General features: G+C 40.9%; 2 protein-coding genes across 8 annotated transcripts; both read right to left on the minus strand.

Moving 5' to 3' along the window:
• Window positions 1-374: 374 nt before the first annotated feature.
• Window positions 375-10,505, minus strand: BMI1 (BMI1 proto-oncogene, polycomb ring finger). 6 transcript variants are annotated; one of them, XM_022580479.3, is made up of 10 exons: window positions 10,308-10,505; window positions 5,344-5,474; window positions 4,900-4,996; window positions 4,234-4,289; window positions 4,096-4,146; window positions 3,827-3,935; window positions 3,701-3,746; window positions 3,171-3,269; window positions 2,723-2,803; window positions 375-2,632 (listed from the first exon to the last, which is right to left on the minus strand). In XM_022580479.3, exons 2-10 carry the CDS (start codon window positions 5,453-5,455, stop codon window positions 2,303-2,305), a joined length of 981 nt encoding a protein of 326 aa, XP_022436187.1. In that variant the 5' UTR covers window positions 5,456-5,474; window positions 10,308-10,505; the 3' UTR covers window positions 375-2,302. The 6 variants fall into 6 exon arrangements, with proteins under 6 accessions (XP_022436187.1, XP_022436188.1, XP_089762553.1 ...); XM_022580480.3 differs by lacking the exon at window positions 10,308-10,505 and adding an exon at window positions 9,831-10,039; XM_089906427.1 differs by lacking the exon at window positions 10,308-10,505 and adding an exon at window positions 6,231-6,310.
• Window positions 10,506-11,788: 1,283 nt separating this feature from the next.
• COMMD3 (COMM domain containing 3) lies at window positions 11,789-15,796 on the minus strand. 2 transcript variants are annotated; one of them, XM_022580482.2, is made up of 8 exons: window positions 15,603-15,793; window positions 14,167-14,278; window positions 13,998-14,061; window positions 13,871-13,905; window positions 13,450-13,510; window positions 13,298-13,354; window positions 13,146-13,205; window positions 11,789-12,161 (listed from the first exon to the last, which is right to left on the minus strand). In XM_022580482.2, the coding sequence occupies exons 1-8, from the start codon at window positions 15,739-15,741 to the stop codon at window positions 12,102-12,104; spliced, it is 588 nt and encodes a 195-aa protein (XP_022436190.1). In that variant the 5' UTR covers window positions 15,742-15,793; the 3' UTR covers window positions 11,789-12,101. The 2 variants fall into 2 exon arrangements, with proteins under 2 accessions (XP_022436190.1, XP_089762555.1); XM_089906429.1 differs by lacking the exons at window positions 13,871-13,905; window positions 13,998-14,061 and having other exon boundaries at window positions 15,603-15,796.
• Between the last annotated feature and the right edge of the window lie 3,749 nt (window positions 15,797-19,545).

The following is a 19,545-nucleotide window of genomic DNA, read 5'->3' on the forward strand; positions in this document are numbered from 1 at the left end:
TAGGGGGGAAATTCCTCTTTCAAACAAAATAAATGGACATGTTTTCAAATATGGTGAAATCGTGTTAGGTAAGCCATAAATGCAATATCTGATACTTTACTAAGTAATTTCAAAAATAAGTCCATAAAAAGGTTGAGATGTAAAATCTTTGAGTTCTGTGTTGATCCTATGACTTGGTTTTGTGTAAGTCAAATGACAATCCACTAGCACTTTAAGTTTTTAGCCTTTGAAAAATATTTTTGCATTTTTTATATACACAGTCATATCCAAAATAAAAACATCACTTGAAACTTCCATTAACTTTTTTTGTCTTAGATAACATCATGAACAACTTGAGAAGAAAAGCCTAGAAAAATAAGTTAAATTCACCAAAATTGGCAAACATGGGTAACTTTTACTTCAAAGATTGTAGAGTAAATAAACAGATACATCTTTCAATTGGGCTTTCAAGCAATTATACAACAAAGCATGTACTCTCAGCAACATCACTAAGACAGCAATGGATGTTCTTCAGCTTTTACCTGTTGTAATCCACAATAGGGTTTCCAAAACTTCTGCACATTGTGCTTTTCATATCAAATTTTTATTAAAGTCTTAGCTATTTTCTAAATGAATATCCTTTTTATTGGATTTTTCCAATTACAAATGAAATTTAATTTTACATCTATCATTAGAAACAACACTTACAATGGGGCTGTACAAATTTAGGTCAAAATAAAAATATATGTATTTTGTGGTTTCATAAAACTTCATTTACTGTATCTTTAAAGAAAGCAGAAGTAACAGCAATATATGTAAAAGTAATGATTTAATGACTATAAGCAAGACAGAGCAATAGAATTGTGCTTCTTTTGCAGACGGGGGACAATGAAATGTTTAACTACAATTTCCCCATACAAACATGAAACAATATTCATAGAGAATAAACACCCTCACAAATAACTGATGGGTGATGAACAAGTTCGACCAAAGCAAAACACAAACTGAAAATTGTTGGGGATATTCATACTTTAAATTCAACATGCTCACTGTATTTAAAAACTAATACCTGTAGAAGCTCACAATAAATTGCTTCTATTTCCAGACGTTACAGAGAGGGCATATTCCACTGTTTATAACTGTAAAAGCAATTCTTAAGTTTGAAATTTCCACTATGCCACATATTAAAATAATTTTAGATAAAATGCCTTCTTCCAGCAATTTGCTGGTTTATTTAAAATACTTGTTTTAGAATTACAGCGATCAATATGCATTTTAAAAACACATTAATTCCATCATAAGCAATGGGAAATGAAGAAAGCATTTCCAATTTCCTTAGTGAAAAGTTTTTCTTTAATGCAACTATTAATTTTAAAAGTAAACAGGTATTACTAGAGAAAAGTCAGTATTACGATATGCCAATCGCTTCCAATGGAACAAAATTTAGAATTAAATATCCACATTAAAAATATCCTATGGTGATAAGGCTCAAACATAGGTATCTGCAAAGGTCGAACCAGTTGGGAGAACTTTAACAACCATCTCTGAATGCATGAAACACAATATTTTCTTTATAGTATTTATAAATATATCATACAATACTGTTTCCTGTTATGTCGTATACCAATATGGCATTGTACAATAAGCATAATGCCATCTGATTCATACAAAAGCGAATCATTTAAACAAGTCAGTAAAATAAACGGTAGTGCCCGCTTTTAGGCTTACAGATTGTAAAACTGAAGTTTACTTTCCTTTGATCGGTTTCGCGCAGCAACAGAGAAGTAAAAATCAAACAGGAATCAAAATGGCTAAATATGCAAGAAATTGTTATTCACAGTGACATGGCTACATAGAATGCATTATTCTATGCATATTCTTTCCATTTGTTGAATTTCAAGATAAAAAGCACTTGTTTTCTACAGGTTCACAAAACAGCATAATAACAAGAACAATCAGGGAGGATGTAATGTAGGCGTTAGTTGAGATTAACAAACTATGGCCCAATGTTTATATCCACTGCAGAAGATTTTCAAATCCAAACAATGGTTACAGAAACCATTTCACATCTGTCCTAACACACAGAAAAACATCTTGCCTGCTTTCTCAGAAATCAATTCTTTCGAGAAATAATCTTTCTTTTCAATTAACGTCCATATGAATATCACATCTAGTCCATCTTTTATAGCCAAATTTAACGTCACTACAAAAGAAAGCAAATTGGACGATAGTCACATGTATTAGCATCTATAAAGCTGTAATGGCATGAAGATATCTATATAAATCAGGGGTTTAAAATTTTTTTCCTCAACAGTCTCAGGTATCAACCAGATGAAGTTGCTGACGACCCATTTACTGACGATTTTCGAGGTCTATTGGCAAAAGAAGATTGGTGGTTACCGCTGGGGCTGCTGCTGGTTCCATTCATAGTGCTGGAAATGTGAGGAAACTGAGGATGAGGAGACTGGACTGGAGTGCCGGGGCTGGGCAAACAAGAAGAGGTGGAGGGAATACCTCCTGCTGGGCTGTTGGCCTTGTCACTCCCAGAGTCACTTTCCAGTTCTCCAGCGTTTGTCAGTCCATCTCTCTGATGACTGATCTTCATTCTTTTACAAGTAGGTCGAACTCTGTATTTCAAAGGAAGCGGACCATTCTATAAAATTAAGAGGAAAAGAAAAATCAGTCTTACATCTTTAAGTACAGTCTACAAAAATAACCTGCGAGCATCAGGTACGCTACTCACCCTTCTCCAGGTATAAATGTAGGCAATGTCCATTAGTGTATAGTAATCCTTTAAAGGTTCCTCTTCATACATGACATCAATCTGTTGAAAAACAACACTTCAATTATTAAGCGTCACAAAGAATGATGGTAAATCTAGATTTTTTTGGCCATCTAAATAGAATCCAAAAACGCTTTTAAAAAACATTTTCTCCAAACATTTGGACAAAGAAAGAATCCCTCTGGAAACTTCAAATGAGGGAAAACATTTCTTGAAATTATTAAGGGATTTGTTTTCACAACATAAAACAGAATCCATACCAAATATTTTAAGAGCTATTTCCAAATAAAGTACTAAATTAAAAAAAAATACCGTTGCTTTTTTGGGTTTAGAATCCAAAAAGAAAAATGTCATTGAAAATTTTTTTTAAAGATTTACATAGAATGCATGAAGACTATAAAGTAGATACCTGGAAAGTATTAGGTATGTCCATTTTACTTCTGAGAAACTTTCTTAGGTGCATCACAGTCATTGCTGCTGGGCATCGTAAATACCTTTTATCATTCACCTAAGAGCATATTTAAGAAAAATAATTTTTTAAAATTCCTAACTTTAAGATTTTTTTTAAAGTCAAAAAAAATAGACAGATGTCTGAGTATGACAAAAGGTACGAATACCAAAGCTGAGATTTGACTAAGTTCTCAGCTATACTTTGAGTTTGCTATTATTATAAATACTAAATGAACAGATTCCTTCAGTACATCAAAGCATTAAACATTAATTACTAAAAATATTTTGTAAGAATAGTAATCATATATAAGATAAATTCTATCTAGTAACTATTGAATACAGATCACACTTAAACAACAAACATGATGATTTTCTTCTACTTGATAGCAACATCTGACCCTAGGATATGCTAAAGGGCAACATATACCCTCATAAAATCTAGAATCCAAACAATGCATCTTCTATGTGTTTTTGTATGATGGAACATACCTCCTCCTTAGATTTCTCCTTGTCTTTATTTACTTTCCGATCCAATCTAAGAAACAGATAATTTATTAGGCAAATAATGTATCTAATAAATATATTAGCATAAAACGCATTTCCTAAAGAATTTACCTGTTCTGGTCAAAGAATTCAATGGATAAACTTATTATTTCATCATCAGTTATAATTCTCTTATCTTCATCTGCAACTTCTCCTCTATCTTCATTAGAGCCATTGGCAGCTATAAAGACATTTTTAAATTCAATTTTTAAGAATTAAATATTTAATTAAATATTATACATATAGAAGAATGGAATTGGTACTTTTAAGCTTAATTTTAATAAATTACTGGATAAGTTCTCCCTCCAAATAAAATGTCTTTCCCCCTCTAAAGAGGTTACCATCAGCTGAAGGATGAGCTGCATAAAAATCCCTTCTTCTCTTCATTTCATCTAAAGAGGAGGAAAAAAAAGACTTAAACATAGCAGGTAAAACTGATAAATACTTTTTAAAAATTCATTTTTAAGCAAGTTACTCACTTTTGAAAAGCCCTGGAACTAATTTGTATACAATATCTTGAAGAGTTTTATCTGACCTGAAAAAGAATAATTTAGAAAATAAACTATCAACTAATATGGCAAAAACTAAAAATGTTCATTAAGTTTTTAAACATTCTTTGTTTTCTGATATAGTATTTTACTTGATTGTAACACTGTCTATAACTACATCAACATGATAATTGTGATAAAACTTCTTTATGTAGTAGCACTGTTTTTTAATTAGTAGAATACTCTATTTTATATTCACTAATAAATTCTTCACATTTCACTAAGTCAAGAAAAGTGTGCCTTCCAAATTACTGAAGTAGCTAATATGAAAGAGAACAAAGAGGAGAGAATAGAAGCAGTTTAAACACATGCACTCTTGCCTGTCACAAGGTCAATAAAGCAATGCAAAAATGGAGAACTAATTCCATTTTTAAAAATGATTTAAAAAAATCTTAAAATCCCTTGAATAATACTGAACTCTGTTTAAAGTTAGTCATCATTAAAATGGCCAAGAAATTAAGGGCTATCCTCCTCTACAAAGAACACGCATTAGATGGTGACTGAAGGGTAAATTCTGTGTGAAGAAATAAACACTAAATTCAATAATTATGCAATTCCAATAACAATTCCAAACAATGTTTTTAAACATTTTTCTACCTTATATTCAGTAGTGGTCTGGTCTTGTGAACTTGGACATCACAGATAGGACAATACTTGCTGGTCTCCAGGTAACGCACAATACACGTTTTACAGACTAGAAATAAAAACACAAATATTTTAAAGTTCAGGAAGTAGATGCTAAGCAATAAAATTAGTGTCAGAAATACAGAACTAGTAGTAACAAAATGGTAAATACCAAAAGGCATTTCTAATTAAATGAACAAACTCAGTTAATATCCTGAGAACACTTATACAATTTATATTTATACAATATTTTATTAAATATGCATTAACAAAAAGTCACTAAATGCAAGAGCGGAAAACAACTTCTTCATTTTGTACCAACATTCTTAAGGACAGTGGGAATTGTTAGTTTTCAAATTTCAGGACAAGATGTTAAATATACACGACACAAGAAAAGGTCTAAAACTGTGTACTTACAGGAATGTAGACATTCTATTATGGTTGTGGCATCAATGAAGTACCCTCCACAAAGCACACACATTAGGTGGGGATTTAGCTCAGTGATCTTGATTCTGGTTGTTCGATGCATTTCTGCTTGATAAAAGATCCTGCAAGACAAAGAAATATTGGCCATAATTCACAGAAAGAGAATCGAGATTATCTCCAACTCCCAGTAACTATATGCTCTGAAATGCTGAAGGAGTTCATAAAACTCGTTTAACACTGTGCAGCTGGACTGTCCCAACGGCTTCTACAGAAAGAATTCACTGATCAGACCTCAATCAATTCTACTGAAAAGGTGAAAAAGGATCCAAGAAAAGTAATCTCTGGTTCCCCAGGTCATTCCAGGAGGGAGAAGAAAAGGTCTGGGGTGGGGGCTGGGAGCTGAGAGCATTCGGGTCTCTTTCTTCCATTTGTCCTCCAGCCCAGCAGCCCCACGGCTGCTGCAGACGCTACACGCTCCCCGCAGATATTTACCAACCGCTAGGGCTTGTTCCAGGACTCCAAATTTAGGGTAAAACTTCCTTATGGGTCTTCGATCGAAAATCCAGGAGCATGCCCTGGCTTCCCAGGGGTTCTGGTTGTTTTAAGCGGTTCCAGCAACCAGAACCTGGCACGTTTTGACGCGATACAAAGGGAAAGCAAATTCTGCTCTATCTGCATCCCTGGCATTTCCGGAGCTGGGTGCTGGGGCCGCAGGAGAAGCACCTCGAGTCGGCCTCGGGCTGGGGCCTGAGCGCGCGGACGCCCGGGGGCCGGGGGGCCGGGATGCGGAGGGGCGGATCCGGCGGCGCCCGGGGCTCCGTCTCGCTCCGGATTCGGAACTCGCCTCTGTCGGGGTTTCCATAGCAACTTACACTTACACTTGGCATCCGGCCACCGCTGCAACTCCGCGCGGAGCCGGGCCGAGCCCGTAGCTTCGGCGGGCGTGCGGGGCTGCCGGGCGGCGGCAGCGGCGGGCGCGGGGGAGGGGCCGGCACGGCGCGGGGGCGGGGCCGCGCGGGGGCGGGGTGGGGTGCGGGCGCGCAGCGCGGGGGTGGGGCGGCCCCACGAGGCCCGCCGCGCTGGGGAGTAGGATCCTGGCCCGAGGCGACCCGGCAGACAGCCTGGGGGACCCCGGAGCGTGCAGTGGTAAAGGAAAATGCAAACCGCACTCCGGCCATTTCGGACACTCTTGGGGGCCTCTTTCCACGTCGACTCGGCGCGAAGAGCTTCTTTCAGATCTTGACTCTTTCGGTCTCTCCTGTTAGCAATCACTAGGTCAAAAATTTCATGAAGGGATCTTTTGAGAATTGCCAACTGTGCACTTAGCCCGAAACCGTCAGGGCTCAAATTGCAGAGATGTTTATTGAACTGAAACTCTTTAAAGCTTTCTTCTCTAATAGGAAGTTCTTCTGTAGATTAGGATGAGCGATACAAAGTTTTGGAAAGGCTGAAAACTGAAATCTGTTTCACAGCAGACAAGGAGTGGGCAAAGCCTTGTGTTTTACCTGAGCTATGCTGGATAGAGGCAAGAAAAACTACCTGAATCGATGGCAGGGACAATAAGTAAAGAACCATGTGACCAGCCCATTCCCAACGCTAAATCAACACCTTGTCAACCCAGAGCACCGAGAGCAGAGAAAAACAAATGTCATTTTCTCAGCCTCACCTCCATGCAAACCCCACACAATGAAATGCTATTCCCAACAGATACCGTATGTTACAGAAAAGTCACGGTGGGGAACTGTCAGCAACAATACAATAGCGGACAATCAGGGAAGTCAATTACTTCGTGCAGTATGCTTGAAAAATGCATTTCTTACTCCCACTTCATTCATTTCAGAATCTGAAATAAGACTAAGCTTCCAGACTTATCTGAAGCACATTCTCAAAGCTGCCCTGAACAGAAATCTAGGAACTTGTGAAACTTGAAGATGCATCTGAGGTTTTAATTCTCAGGGAATTTTAATGCAGAAGAGGGAAATACTAATCAACACAGCTCAATGGCTGAAACTAAAAGTTTTAGAGTACTAAAAAAACACACACACACAACAAAAAAAAAAACGGTAAAAACAAAACAAAGCCTCTTTTATGAAAAGTGACCACAGTGGCAACCAGTGACTTCAACCAGAAAACGTCATGTGTGACTCCTCAGTTATCTTTGGATGACTTGTTTAGAGGAATATTGTCAACATATTGTTAATATAAATCTAAGTGGGATCACAGAGGAGTTGTGGATGGAGCAGTGTCCCTAAAGAGTAGCAACATTTAATTCTATTGTACTTGGTGATTAAAGACAAGCCTTCTTGGTTCTCAAAGAAAACTCTCCTTATGAAACAGCAGGACCTTTACTAGAAAGATAGTTAGCAAGGTGATACTTCTGTCCCCTTGCAAAAGCACATCACACTAATGCCTCCGATCATGAAGTTCAGGAAGGGGCATCAATAAAAACAGCTGCCTTTATTTCTCCTCTACTTTACATAAAATCAACACCAGACAAACAAAATATTAACACACAGAACAATCAGACCTCAGTGAAAGGTTATCTACTGGTTGGCTTTGAACGTTTAAGTCTCATGTACTTGACCAAAACCCTTTCAAATTCATTTTAAGTCTTAATTCACACAACTCCTCTACTTCAATTCATAAGAATTTGACCACAAGCCTATAACCATTTATAATGCTAGTAAATACCACTTTGTTACTTGTATAAGAATCAGTTCTTTATCTTTTTATACCACTTGAAAGTACTGGGAACCTAATGAAGACTTCCAAAACATCTGACATGCTTGATAAGGTTTCAGAAACAATCTCTTGCACCTTAGAAAGGAAAACCTTCTAGGTTCCACCACAGAACTGCCAGTTAAGCAAGCAAAAATGCACCAAACATACAATGGAAAAAATACTCAATAGTTTAAACTTGCCATTATAACATACTCAGTTGGGGCTGTCACTTTAGTTGGAGGCCTAACACCAGTAATGTCAAAATGAAGGAAAACAGAAGCAAGTTCTTATGTTAACAATCAGCTTGACTATTGCAATCTAACAAATGCAAATGAACTCCATAACCCCAGTTGGGGCTCCCAGGCCAATACAAGTATGGGTAGAGTTGGGGTTAACTTGACTTCTAGGGAGAATTTTACCTTTGGGGGCACTTAATGCACATCCAAGGACTTGATGGTAGAACACTGATGGATTTTTCAAGTACAACTAAATGCTCACTTTTCTTACAGAAGCGTGTGTATATGTGTGTGTATACATACACATGCATACACAGTGACTTATATGGCTTTAAAGATACTAGGTGTAAATTTACACAAGTAGGTTATTTCAAACACCTTTGCACTTTGGGGCAGATGTATGGGAATGAACTCAAATATTTAAAAAAAATATGTTTGCCCACAAAATCAACCTCTAAGGGATTCTACTTAAAATAAAACTCAAATGTTAATATAGTCTCATAAGTTAGCATATGCTGTTAACAATTGGCATCCTTAAGTTTCAAGACTTTAGCGTGGCATATAATATGTTTCCAGAACTTGGGGGTTAAGCTTCCTATAAAATATAGGTTGAACTACTCATAACATTCTAGGCATCACCAACCTACACTTGTATTTGAATAAATATGCCCAGAATTTTGCCTACTTTAAGGGAAGGGGTTAATACATGCTTGTATTTCAAATACTGAACCGTGACCACTAAGCCCACTAAATCCTTTTATTGCAGTTGGGAATGATCAAAGTCTCTATACTTGTTTACTTCCAATTATTAACTGTAAATCTTTGGGAAAAAGATCATGCTATACGGCTGTCAAACCCAAAAGACTGCGTAAACATATGCCATCAACTTTTTAGTGCTCGTTTTCCAAAGCATCTCCTCACCACATGACCTAAGCTGACATTTAGCAAAACCTGTAAAACGTTGTGGACTTGAGTCATGGTTCTAAGTGCATCCCATACTAGAGGTTGAGAGAAAAACTGTAGTCTCTGAGAGAGAAAAAAACAAAAAGAGGAAAAAAGAAAGAAAGAGAGGAAACCTCTTGCAAGACTAACGTCCACTCACCATCATCACTCCAAAAAAAGCTCCAAATTTGAAATGCCCACTTCCCAGTGAGCACGTCCCAAGTAATGTTTGAAGAACTTATCCAAGACTCCCAACAAATAACACCTTGAAAACTTTACCATTTTAAACACAAACGCAGGAGACCTTGGAAACAACTGGGAACCGCCATCTTACAAGCCATCCAATTTCTCACAAGTGTCCCTCCAACTTAAGTTAATAACATTTTTGTTCGGGCTCTCACCAGCCTAACATCCACCTTGGCGGGATCGCTGCCCCCCACGCAACCCGTCCCTATAAAATGGGGGCGTTCTCTGGCTGTTTAAACCCCTCCAAAACCCTTTCTTCGGGAGAGGAGGGAAGCCACTTGACCCAAGCAGCTCCCGATTTCAGGCACCCGTCCCCGTTTCATCAAAATCTACCTCTCAACAAAAGGCGCCGTGGCCGGGAGAGCCGCAGAAGCTGCAAATAGAAGTGTTCTTCTCGGGGGCCATGTGCGTCGCGAGGGTGTAGAGGGGCGCTCGGGGGAGAAAGGAACTAAAACGTGGGGCCGCGCGCGGCGCGTCCGGGCTGGAGCGGGCGTCGGCTGGAGCGGCGCCGAGGCCGGCTGGCGGCGGCGGCGCGGGCTGCGGGTCGGTCCCGGCGCCGCGGGAGTCGGCGGGCGGCGGCGGGCGCGCGCTCGCGGGCGCGGGCGGCGCGCGGGGCCGGGCGGCGCGCGGGGCCGGCGGGCGGCGGGCGGCGGCGGCGCGGGGCTCGGCGCCCACGCTGTCAGCGCCCTCCCGGCCGGCGCGGGCGAGGCGCGGGGGGGCCGCTCCCAGTCCACCGGCGGTCGGTCCGAGCCCGGCGCGACCCCCGCCGCCCCCAGGCCCCGTCCCGGAGGCGCCTCGCCTCCTACGTACCCGGAAAAAGCAGCCGGTGAGAAGCGATCGCAGCGGGCGGAAAAGACAATGAAAGTTAAAAGTCGTTCAGCAGAAAATGAATGTGAGCCAAGCGGCCATCTTGAAGCGAGCTGCAGACGCTGCTGTCAATGGGCAACGAGCGCAGCCGAGAGGAGCCGCGGCCGCCGCGCTCGGCTCATGCTGCCTCCCGAGCCCGGCCTCCTCCTCCTCCTCCGCCTCGGCCTCCTCCTCCGCGGCCTCCTCCTCCTCCTCCTCGGCCTCCAACGCCTCCTCCTCCTGGGCCTCCTCCTCCTCCTCCTCGACCGCCGCCGCCTCCTCCCGCTCGGCACTCGGGGGAGGGAGCGCGCGGAGGGGGCGCGATCAGTATTATTCTGCGGGGCTGGGAGGTGTTTCTAATCCGGATCGGGGCTCCCTCGCCAACATCCCCATTGTCTCGCCCCGATCTCTGCCTTTAATACTACGATTATTATTTCATAGTTGCCGTGGGGGGAGGAGGGGGGGTGGGGGGCGCCGTGTGTGTGCGTGCGGAGAGGCGGGGGGAGGGGAGGAAGGCTGAGGAGGGGGGAGGGGAGGGTGGAAAAAAAAAAAAAGCACCGCTGAAGGCAGAGTGGAAACTGACACCGGCTCCAAAATGGCTCAGAGTCCGCCCGCCCCCTCCCCCCGCCGCCCCCCCACCGGGTCACGTGCTCCCCTCATTCCTTAAGGGCGGCCTGGGAATTAGTGTCGGTGTAGTCGGGCCCGCGGCCGCCCCCTCCCCTCGGAGCAGCGCGACCCGGCCCCCTCCCCCTCGCTCGGCGCGGCGGCGGCGCTGGCGCGGCTGCGGAGACATTTCTCCACAGCGCCACACGCGCCACCCTGCTCTCGGCGCGGGCATCGCTCGGGCCCCGCAAGCAGTTCAGCCCACCCCACCCCCCGTTATTTCTTTCTTGCCGCCGCCCGCCTCCGCCCGCGGTGCACACGTCCGCGGGCTCCAGCCGAGGAGATCGCCCGGCCGCCGCCCCCCGCTCGGCCCCACGGGCTGCGGCCCAGACTCCGGCGCCGCGGCGCGGAACCTGCGACCGAGTTGGGCTCGCGGAAACAACAGCGCCCGCCCCAGTCTTCCCGCGGCCGCGCCGGCCCCCTTCCCCGCCCGCCAGTGGCCGAGGCGGGGCGCGCGCGGGCAGCCGCTCGCTCCGGGTAGGGGCTCCGCGCGGGGCCGGCCGGCCGGGCCGGGCCTCCGGAGCCCCACGGGCGAGGGTCGGGCTGCAGGCGAGCTCTCGGGCACAGGTAACGGGACGGGCCAGCTCCCGGCGCGGGGCGACCGCGCCCTTTCCCCACGTCCCGAAGCTGGGGTCTTCAGGCAACCCCGAAGATCGCATCCTTTCCCACTACGCTTAACTTTAATCCTGAGAAGAGGCGATCGTTAAAAGTTAACGCCAATCGTGTCTGCGTTTTCAAAGTAATAATTAACAAACTCAAATCCAAACAAACTCTCAGCACTCTTTAGTGGGAACAACTTATTTATTCAGAATATAATACTGTCTGCTTCCTTCTGGAAGACTTGGAAAAGATCAAATATGATCAGTGTACGGATAATACTAAAGATGATTCAAATACTTAGGCAGACTTTCCCTGTTAACCCTTTCACAAGTGTAAAAAAAAAAAGTGTCAAAATTGATGAGTGACAGAAATCCAAAAGAAAAAATTTGTTCTCCTGAAAAGGAAGACATCCAGGTCGCAGAAACGATGGTTCGGCGGACGGCAAGGCGTTCCTGGTCTTCCTCTAGACCAGGGCAGATCGTTAACTTCCCCAAGTTACAACTGAGTTGCTCTTTCCAGGCTTTTCGAAGCATCTTTAAGTTTCCCTACTAAGTCCTGAAGATGTATATGATGGATCGTTTTTAGGATAAAAACACAAGAAAGAAGTATCCAACTTTGAGAAAGATGCAAGAAAAGAGTCGGGGGACACTTTCTAAACAAGTTTAAAATTCACAAAGATTTTAAACCTTTGACAAACCACTATCAAAAGAAGGTTTTCCTCTAAAATATAAAAGATGTAAAAAATTAAAAGAAGGTCAATAGAAGGTTTTCCTCTAAAATATCTCATCTTCAAATGGGCTGCTTGCCCTCAGATGTGAGATATAGTTTCTAACTGAATCCTCTGAACAGGCAAAGTATATCAAAATTAAAATTTCTCAAGTTATCTAACAAATATTATGCTGTATTCACATCTTTTGAAAGTTTAAAGTTTGATTAATGGTTACATTAAAACGACTCTGCAGGAGATCCCTTTTGAAAAATTCAATCTCATCAAAATTTCAAGCAATGACCTTCATTTTTTTAAGTGGTAAGAAATAAATTCGTTGTCATGTCCATTAATCAATGTAATTTTTAATTTCCCCAGTCTTACACTGGCAATATAAACAGTTTTAGAATTTTTGTATACTTGCTCCTTTATAAAAAGTCATTTACAACTGTTGTTTAAAAATCATGTTTTGAGAGTTTAATTCAATTTCTGAAAGCAAAGAAGACATTTTCAAAGCCAAGCTCTTCCTTTTGCTTTGTCCTATTGGCTCACACTTATCACAAATAGAAGGAATTTACACTCAACACTACACAAGTTTATTTTAATTGGAGGGAACAGCAAATGCAGACCAATTCTCTGTTAGTAACATCGTAATTTCAAAAGCGAAGCCTACGTTAAAATATTGCTTTTGAAGCCCCCTCACCATTAAATCCTTAACCAACCTTCATTATCTACTGACAGATGGTTAATTTTCTTTTGAACTTTACATAGGCATAATTCTCAATTAAAAATCTGTAAAAAGGTAGGCATATTCACAGATCCTAATACTGTACCTGTAATTGTTCCATGTTGCAACTAAACCTAATCTCTGGGTGGGATCGGGAATCAGTGTTCTAGGGAAGAAAAAAATGCTGTTTATTTAAATCAAGGAAATTTTAAATTTCATTACACATTTAATTTTTAGACAGGGCTTATGTATAAATACCTCTACATTTAAGGTCACCAAATATGCAGGTCTGTACATCTTATCAAGTTGATTGGTCTAAAACAACACAACACATTGATTTCAGTCTTTAACTCTTATTTTTTTAAAAAAGTTCCCTAAGTTCCCCTAGAGAACAGTTTGTTAAACTTTACCTTTATCTGATATTCCAAATGCCAAGAAACATCAGTTATATGAGGGAAAGATCTGCCTATACTGAAAGATACAATGATAATTTTGTACATAATAGCTACAGGAAAACTTTTAGTATTTATCTTCACCAACAATGGTGTCTACCACCTCCCCACCACACACACTATTTTAATCTATTCTGAATTTAGAACATTGTTAAACTTTATTTTCAAGTTCTGAAGAGTAAAGAGCATTTTAAAAATTATCTCCATAAACTTTATCTTTAAAAACATTAGCTTAACTGCAATTGTTTCACTTGCCCTTTAGCCCCTTTTCTTTTTGTCTAGATCCCGTTTTTTTGTCCTGTTTTGTTTCACACCAACACTCTCCATTCATACCTGCAAGTAAAAAGTAGCTCAGCTTGACACCTTATACAGGACCTACCTTCCCAGTAGGATTTCTAGGGAATTCCTATTATTCTGGGAGGAAAAAAAAGAAAGAAAATATGTCTTTGCAAACAGAGTGGAAGAAAAATAGTAATTGTTAATTTTAAAAAATTTAAGTAAGTAACCTGATATTCCGTGCAAAACAATTCTATTCTCTCGCTATCAAATTTACAGTCTTCTAGATAAGTGCTAAAGAAAAAAAAAAGCCTAAGTTTAGTCTGCATTTTAAAAACTGAAATTGGAATCATAAAGGTACTATTTGAAAACAAATGGATATTTAAATAAATCCTGTACCTTAGAGTTGATTTGTCAGCTCTTTGCTTTCCAGCCTCCAGTATGTAAGTTGCAGCTGCTGCATGACAATGTTTTAAAACCACTGGATCGATATGTTTCAAGTCTGGGTGATCTAAAATAAATTAATTGCCAGTGATGCCTGTGACAATAAATTCTTTATAGTCTTGTTTCTAAAAAAGGATTTTAATTTGGGTAAAGAACCCTCTCTAACAAGATAACAAGAAGAATTCAACTATAAGGACTGGAAATTATAAGTAAATGAGATGTGCAACATGGTCAATGGCAAAACAGTAAAGATCACACATCAATAATTATGCAATTACCTGGTCAAATTACCTTCTTTTACTTTACCTTAATACTCTTATTTATTAAAAAACATAGTCCTAGAGTAAAATATACAGTGGTCACTCTAAAGATGGAGTAAATTCCGAGGAAAATAAGAAGATATTTCATATGGTGTAAATTTAAGAATGAATAAACTTTCCTTCTAAAGATTAATTTTATGCTAACTGGCTCCATGGACATTAACACATGGAGGTAGGGGAGAGGGAACGAGTTCAGAATATAAAATACAATTTTCAAAATATTTTCAGGTTTCGACAGCCATCCTTTCTTTTTTTTTTTTTTTTTTGAGATTAACCAGGTGGCGGTTACTATTTTCGTTTAAAGAACTTCCACTTTCATACTTTTTGTACACGTGTTTAGCTCGTGAAACTACAGGAAAAAAATTTGAATTGTTGAGATATTTATATTTAAGAAAATCATGTAATAGCGATCTGTCTTAAAATATGCCTCCATCCATACTGACACCGCACTCCGCAATCACTGACCCGACCACTTATAAGAGACTCGCCTCCTGATAACTAGTGCAGAACAAAACATTATGCACCGTATTTTAAGGATCTAGGCGTGGAACCTGTGCAAAACATATTGAACTAGAGTGTTGGAATGATCAGAGGAACTTGAGGTATTCTCTAAGCTGAAAAATGTCAACACTATTTGACGTAGTAATTACTTTGGAAGCAGACCCTTTAAAACCTTCGTCAACCTAGCACTGAAAGCTTGAATTGCAGGGAGCTGCCCTGATGAAGTCCAAGTGTCAAACAGCCTTTGCCCCAGACCAGGCTGAAAACCTTAGATGTTTAGGCCACAAACAAGACTTGAACACCGGCTTTACAAAGGAACAAAGAGCCTGGGAGGGGAAATCAGGCCAGGAACGTGTAGCTGGCTGTGTGCAGGTGCCAACTGGGGAGAGAACAATGCTCAGGGTCCGATGTGGGTTCTGGCAGAGCCACATCCCCACACTCCGTCCGGAGCGAAGGGCAAACCCCGGAGACTTCCTCTTCCCGGGGCTTTCCCCTTCTCGCTCCATCTCGTTCCTCTTCTCCGAGCGCCCCTCCACCCAGGCCGATCCAGCTCAGACCCCAGCGGCTTACCTAACACGGCCTCGTCCGCCTGGGCGTCCAGCAGGCTCTGGAAAGCCGCCCGGAGGAGAAGCGTGAAGGCGTTGGAGTCGAAGGAGCCGGGATCGGCCAGCATCTGGAAGCCTTTCTGCACATACTCCGAGAGCTCCATTGTGAGCGCGCCGTGACCTTCGACACGCGCACCACGTGACACGCGCCGCGCGCTCAGCTGATGCGGCCGCGCGCGCACGCGGCTGGGGCGGCGGCGGCGGCGGCGGCGGCGGCGGCTGCGGGCTGCGGGCTGCGGGCCTCCCAACCCGTGGGCTCCCCGCCGGCCTCCCGGGCCGCGCCCCGGCCCGCGACCCCGGCCCCCCGCCAGCCGCCGCCGCCGCCGCCGCTTCCGTCCAGTCCTTCCTTCTGCGCCCGCCGCTAGGGCCGCCGCGCCTTAGCGCGAGGGGCGGCCCGGGCGCTTTGTGGACGCGCTCGGCGCTTTCTCTGCTCTCGGCGCTCACCTAGGACTGTCACCGGCTCCTGCGGGGCCCGCGGGAGCGCTCCCGAAAGACCCCTCGGGAGGTGGTGACGGTGACGGGATCCCGGCCCCCACCGGCCCCAAAAACTACGCCTTCCCCGCTCCTCGCTCAGCGCGAAAGCCTGCGGGAAGCTCCAATCGGAGGCAACTGGTTGGTTTTTGGTTGGGGGCTTTTTTTTAACTCAACAGCTTAACCCCCAAGCACTGCCCTTCTGTGAATGAGACTGTAGACGTCTAATTATAATTCTTGCTTATTTTTCCTCTTTCATTGTCATTCCTGGAATACGGCAACTGATTCCTTCCTGCGTGGTGTGTGTGTGTGTGTGTGTGTGTGTGTGTATACACATGTATACATATAGTGCGCGTGTGTAGGTGCTGTACTTCGACAATTAAGGGATTAATATCTTATTCACGAACATATTGGACAGAATTATTAAAAATTTTAGATGCAGCTACAAATAAACACCTTTCAAAAGCAAACTGATAAAAATTTTGTGCTACTGTGCTCACAGCATCTATGGGTCCTGTTTTAATTAGTTAAGCTATCATATTTTTATCAAATAGTTATCTTAGTAAAATGGCAAAACTAAAAACTATTTACTAAAAACTTAGTAAATAGTTAAGAATGGCAAAATCTTTATCAAGTGAATACCCATCATTTTAAAGGTTCTAATATTGTGTAAAGTTTAACTTCCCCTTTATAGTTATACGAATTTGGAAAACAAGAGTGATTCTTAAAACAAAACAAAAAACTGCATCAAAGTAGATTATGCATTTTTTGATCAAAAGAACTTAAAAAGGAAACTCAAAGTGCAGTTCTTTCCGGGTGGAGGGGAGGAATAAAGAACCAGAAAGATGTTTTAGTCTTTCAAATAATGCCTCTTAGGAGGCATTATTTGAAACAGACTCACCATGAAACACTTTTTGAGGCATAATTTAGGTGTTTATTTGAAAAAAAAGTTTCTAACGAATACAGTCAACATTTAACCTTGCACCAATGCATAAAGAGCACCTGATTTCACAACAACAGGACGCAAATGGAATAATTTAGCATCAGTAAAGATTGAGTAACTACTCAAGTTCTCCTTTGAAGGCTTTGAAAGGCATGTGAACCAGCTCTCCACTTCGGTGAGCATATAGGAGCAGTGAAGGATTTAAAAGTCTCCCTAGAGTCTTTATGAAACAAACACCTATTAATCATGTTCATCTTTTCTTCCCATCTCTCATTTTCTTTCTAAACTCCTTGTTTCTCCTCAGTAGTAAAACGTCAGTTGAAAAATGTCCAGATATCTGATTTGCATAAGGGATATTTTACAGGGCAGAGTTGTGTAAAAGTTAAACAATATTAACAACACCCAAGCTCATTACATTTGTTACATATTTTATGACCTTGCATAATATTGATTGTTAATACTCTAATAGAATTTGAGTTGATAACTGTAATCATACTCAATTTAGTGTCAAAAAGGAAAGCAATAATGCTTGAGCATAGATTTTTAAATGCTGTTTTAAAAGAGGAAAGTAATTCAATTAAATGTGAGTTCCTGGGTGTAAAAGTTAGGAAATTCACAAGAATTGTTTCTGTAATAGCTGTCATGTTACTCTCCTGTACATATGTAAGTCCTTTCTCTTACAAGGCATTTGTCGTTTTCTACCTAAATATGTTTACGTGTTAGGCCCAAGTGATGGGTATATTTCCAGTTCACACAAAAATTTTCACCATAATGTTTTCTGATAGTAGAAAAACTGAATTTTTCTCCTGTAGCTACATTTATTTCAACTCCCTTTGAAGGAGGCACAGGATTAAGTATTTGTTTAAATGTAGATAATACATGTATTTCTTTGACAAGTAAGCCATTGAAATACATTGAAGTATAATTATTAAAAGGCATGATTACACAGATGTAGACTCTGTTGCAGCAATAAAATCAATATATTCTATATTATTAGAAAAACTAGGTATGAAAACATTCTGAAACTATGGGGGAAAACCTATTAAAAATTTTTGCTTTGATCACTGAAAACAGCATTGGAACTTTCACTAGACTTAAAACAATTCTGCAGCCTTAAAGCCAATCGACTAAATTTGCCCTGAAAGAGCCTTTTAAAATAACAATTATGTGCAGCTGAAAACAGCAAAATAGATGTTCAATGATCTTCATGTTAATAATGTATTTTTCCTTTTAAACTGCAAATTTAAGATAGATAATGCTGCTAAATTTGTTTTTCTTTTTGAGAATGTACAAATTATTCAAAGGATGAGAAAGTATTTTTAAATGTTTTTAGAATGTTTTAAAATACATTGTATCCTTTGAGCTGGTTAGTTAACTTTTTCTTTTTTAGAAAACAATTTAATATTGGCCTCTGCACCATGAGTACAATTTAAATGTGCTGGGGCATTTACAGGATCTATGTGGTCAGCTTTTCCCAAAGGCCTCATTGGTACATTTGTTGGTTGCAAAAAACAATTTCTGGTATTTATTTTTTAGACTGTATAAGTACTTTTGCTTTTGTGCCGAGGAAGCTGAGGGAAAGTATTACTTTAGATTGAAGAGTTCCTTGAATATCCATGGGGAGGAAAAAAAAAAAAAGCCAATATGCTTAAATGCCCATGCATCCAAAAGTTTTTACTGGCATACATACTATGTTCTTGCAGGGTTCTATTCCACCCCTGCACGTGGAATACCTGCTCACTTTCCAGAAAGAAGAAAGTTTAAAATGCTTAAATATTACCTAAGCATCTTCTCTCTGCCCCCTCACAGGGATTCTTTGGTGGTTAGTGATCTTAAAGCCTTGAGATAAATATTAATAAAAATAGAATTTATTATTTTAAAGCTACTTTAACCACAAATGGACAGTTGGGAGGAATGCTTAACTGAGTTAACATACGGTATTTGAAAGTATAGGTCAAAACTATTTCAGTGAAGTTTATAAAATCTATACACATTCTTTTATTAAATATCTTAACTTGGCAAGGCATAGATTGGGTCTTGGAATTTGAATGGTCAAGTTTTTGCACATTTATGACTACAGAGTTCAGTGGTTTCAAATTGAGTCTTGTGTCACATGTTTTCAAAAGACCACATCAAGCATTCAGAGGGAACAACAAAGGTTTAATTTTCAAATTAAGTATTTAGTCCAATCTCTAATAATTTATAAATGGTCATTGCTACAGTAATTAATATAGGCAAATACAGCCTTTTCCCTCCCTTATTCATATAGCCTATCTTGTATATGAGGATTTTTTGATAAAACTCAAATTTATTTCAATGGAGCTAGTGCCTTAATATGTGAGAGAAAGTGAAATGCTAGTCACATTAAAGAAGTTGGAACCATAGGAATGAAAATCAATGATACAATGTTCTCTAAAATACTACAAAATTCATGCTTATGGTTTTGCACAAGCGTTTTGAATTTTTCCCCAAAAACTTTTATTCAAGACATTTA

The sequence above is a fragment of the Delphinapterus leucas genome, chromosome 2, assembly GCF_059928025.1.
Source record: "Delphinapterus leucas isolate spDelLeu-1000000601 "Yukka" chromosome 2, BTC_Dleu_Yukka2, whole genome shotgun sequence".
NCBI classification, from domain to species: domain Eukaryota; kingdom Metazoa; phylum Chordata; class Mammalia; order Artiodactyla; family Monodontidae; genus Delphinapterus; species Delphinapterus leucas.

Excerpts from the sequence above, each read along its gene's own strand:
- BMI1 (XM_089906425.1), bottom strand. The coding sequence starts at position 5,500 with ATGGCCAATATTTCTTTGTCTTGCAGGATCTTTTATCAAGCAGAAATG. Across the intron at positions 4,290-4,899 it reads AGACCACTACTGAATATAAG|GTCAGATAAAACTCTTCAAG; the intron begins GTAGAAAAATGT and ends ATTCTTTTTCAG. Across the intron at positions 2,633-2,722 it reads ACATTTATACCTGGAGAAGG|AATGGTCCGCTTCCTTTGAA; the intron begins GTGAGTAGCGTA and ends TTAATTTTATAG.
- COMMD3 (XM_022580482.2), bottom strand. The coding sequence starts at position 15,741 with ATGGAGCTCTCGGAGTATGTGCAGAAAGGCTTCCAGATGCTGGCCGAT. Across the intron at positions 13,511-13,870 it reads CTAGAAATCCTACTGGGAAG|TATAGGCAGATCTTTCCCTC; the intron begins GTAGGTCCTGTA and ends TGTATCTTTCAG. Across the intron at positions 13,355-13,449 it reads ATTTGGAATATCAGATAAAG|ACCAATCAACTTGATAAGAT; the intron begins GTAAAGTTTAAC and ends GTGTTGTTTTAG.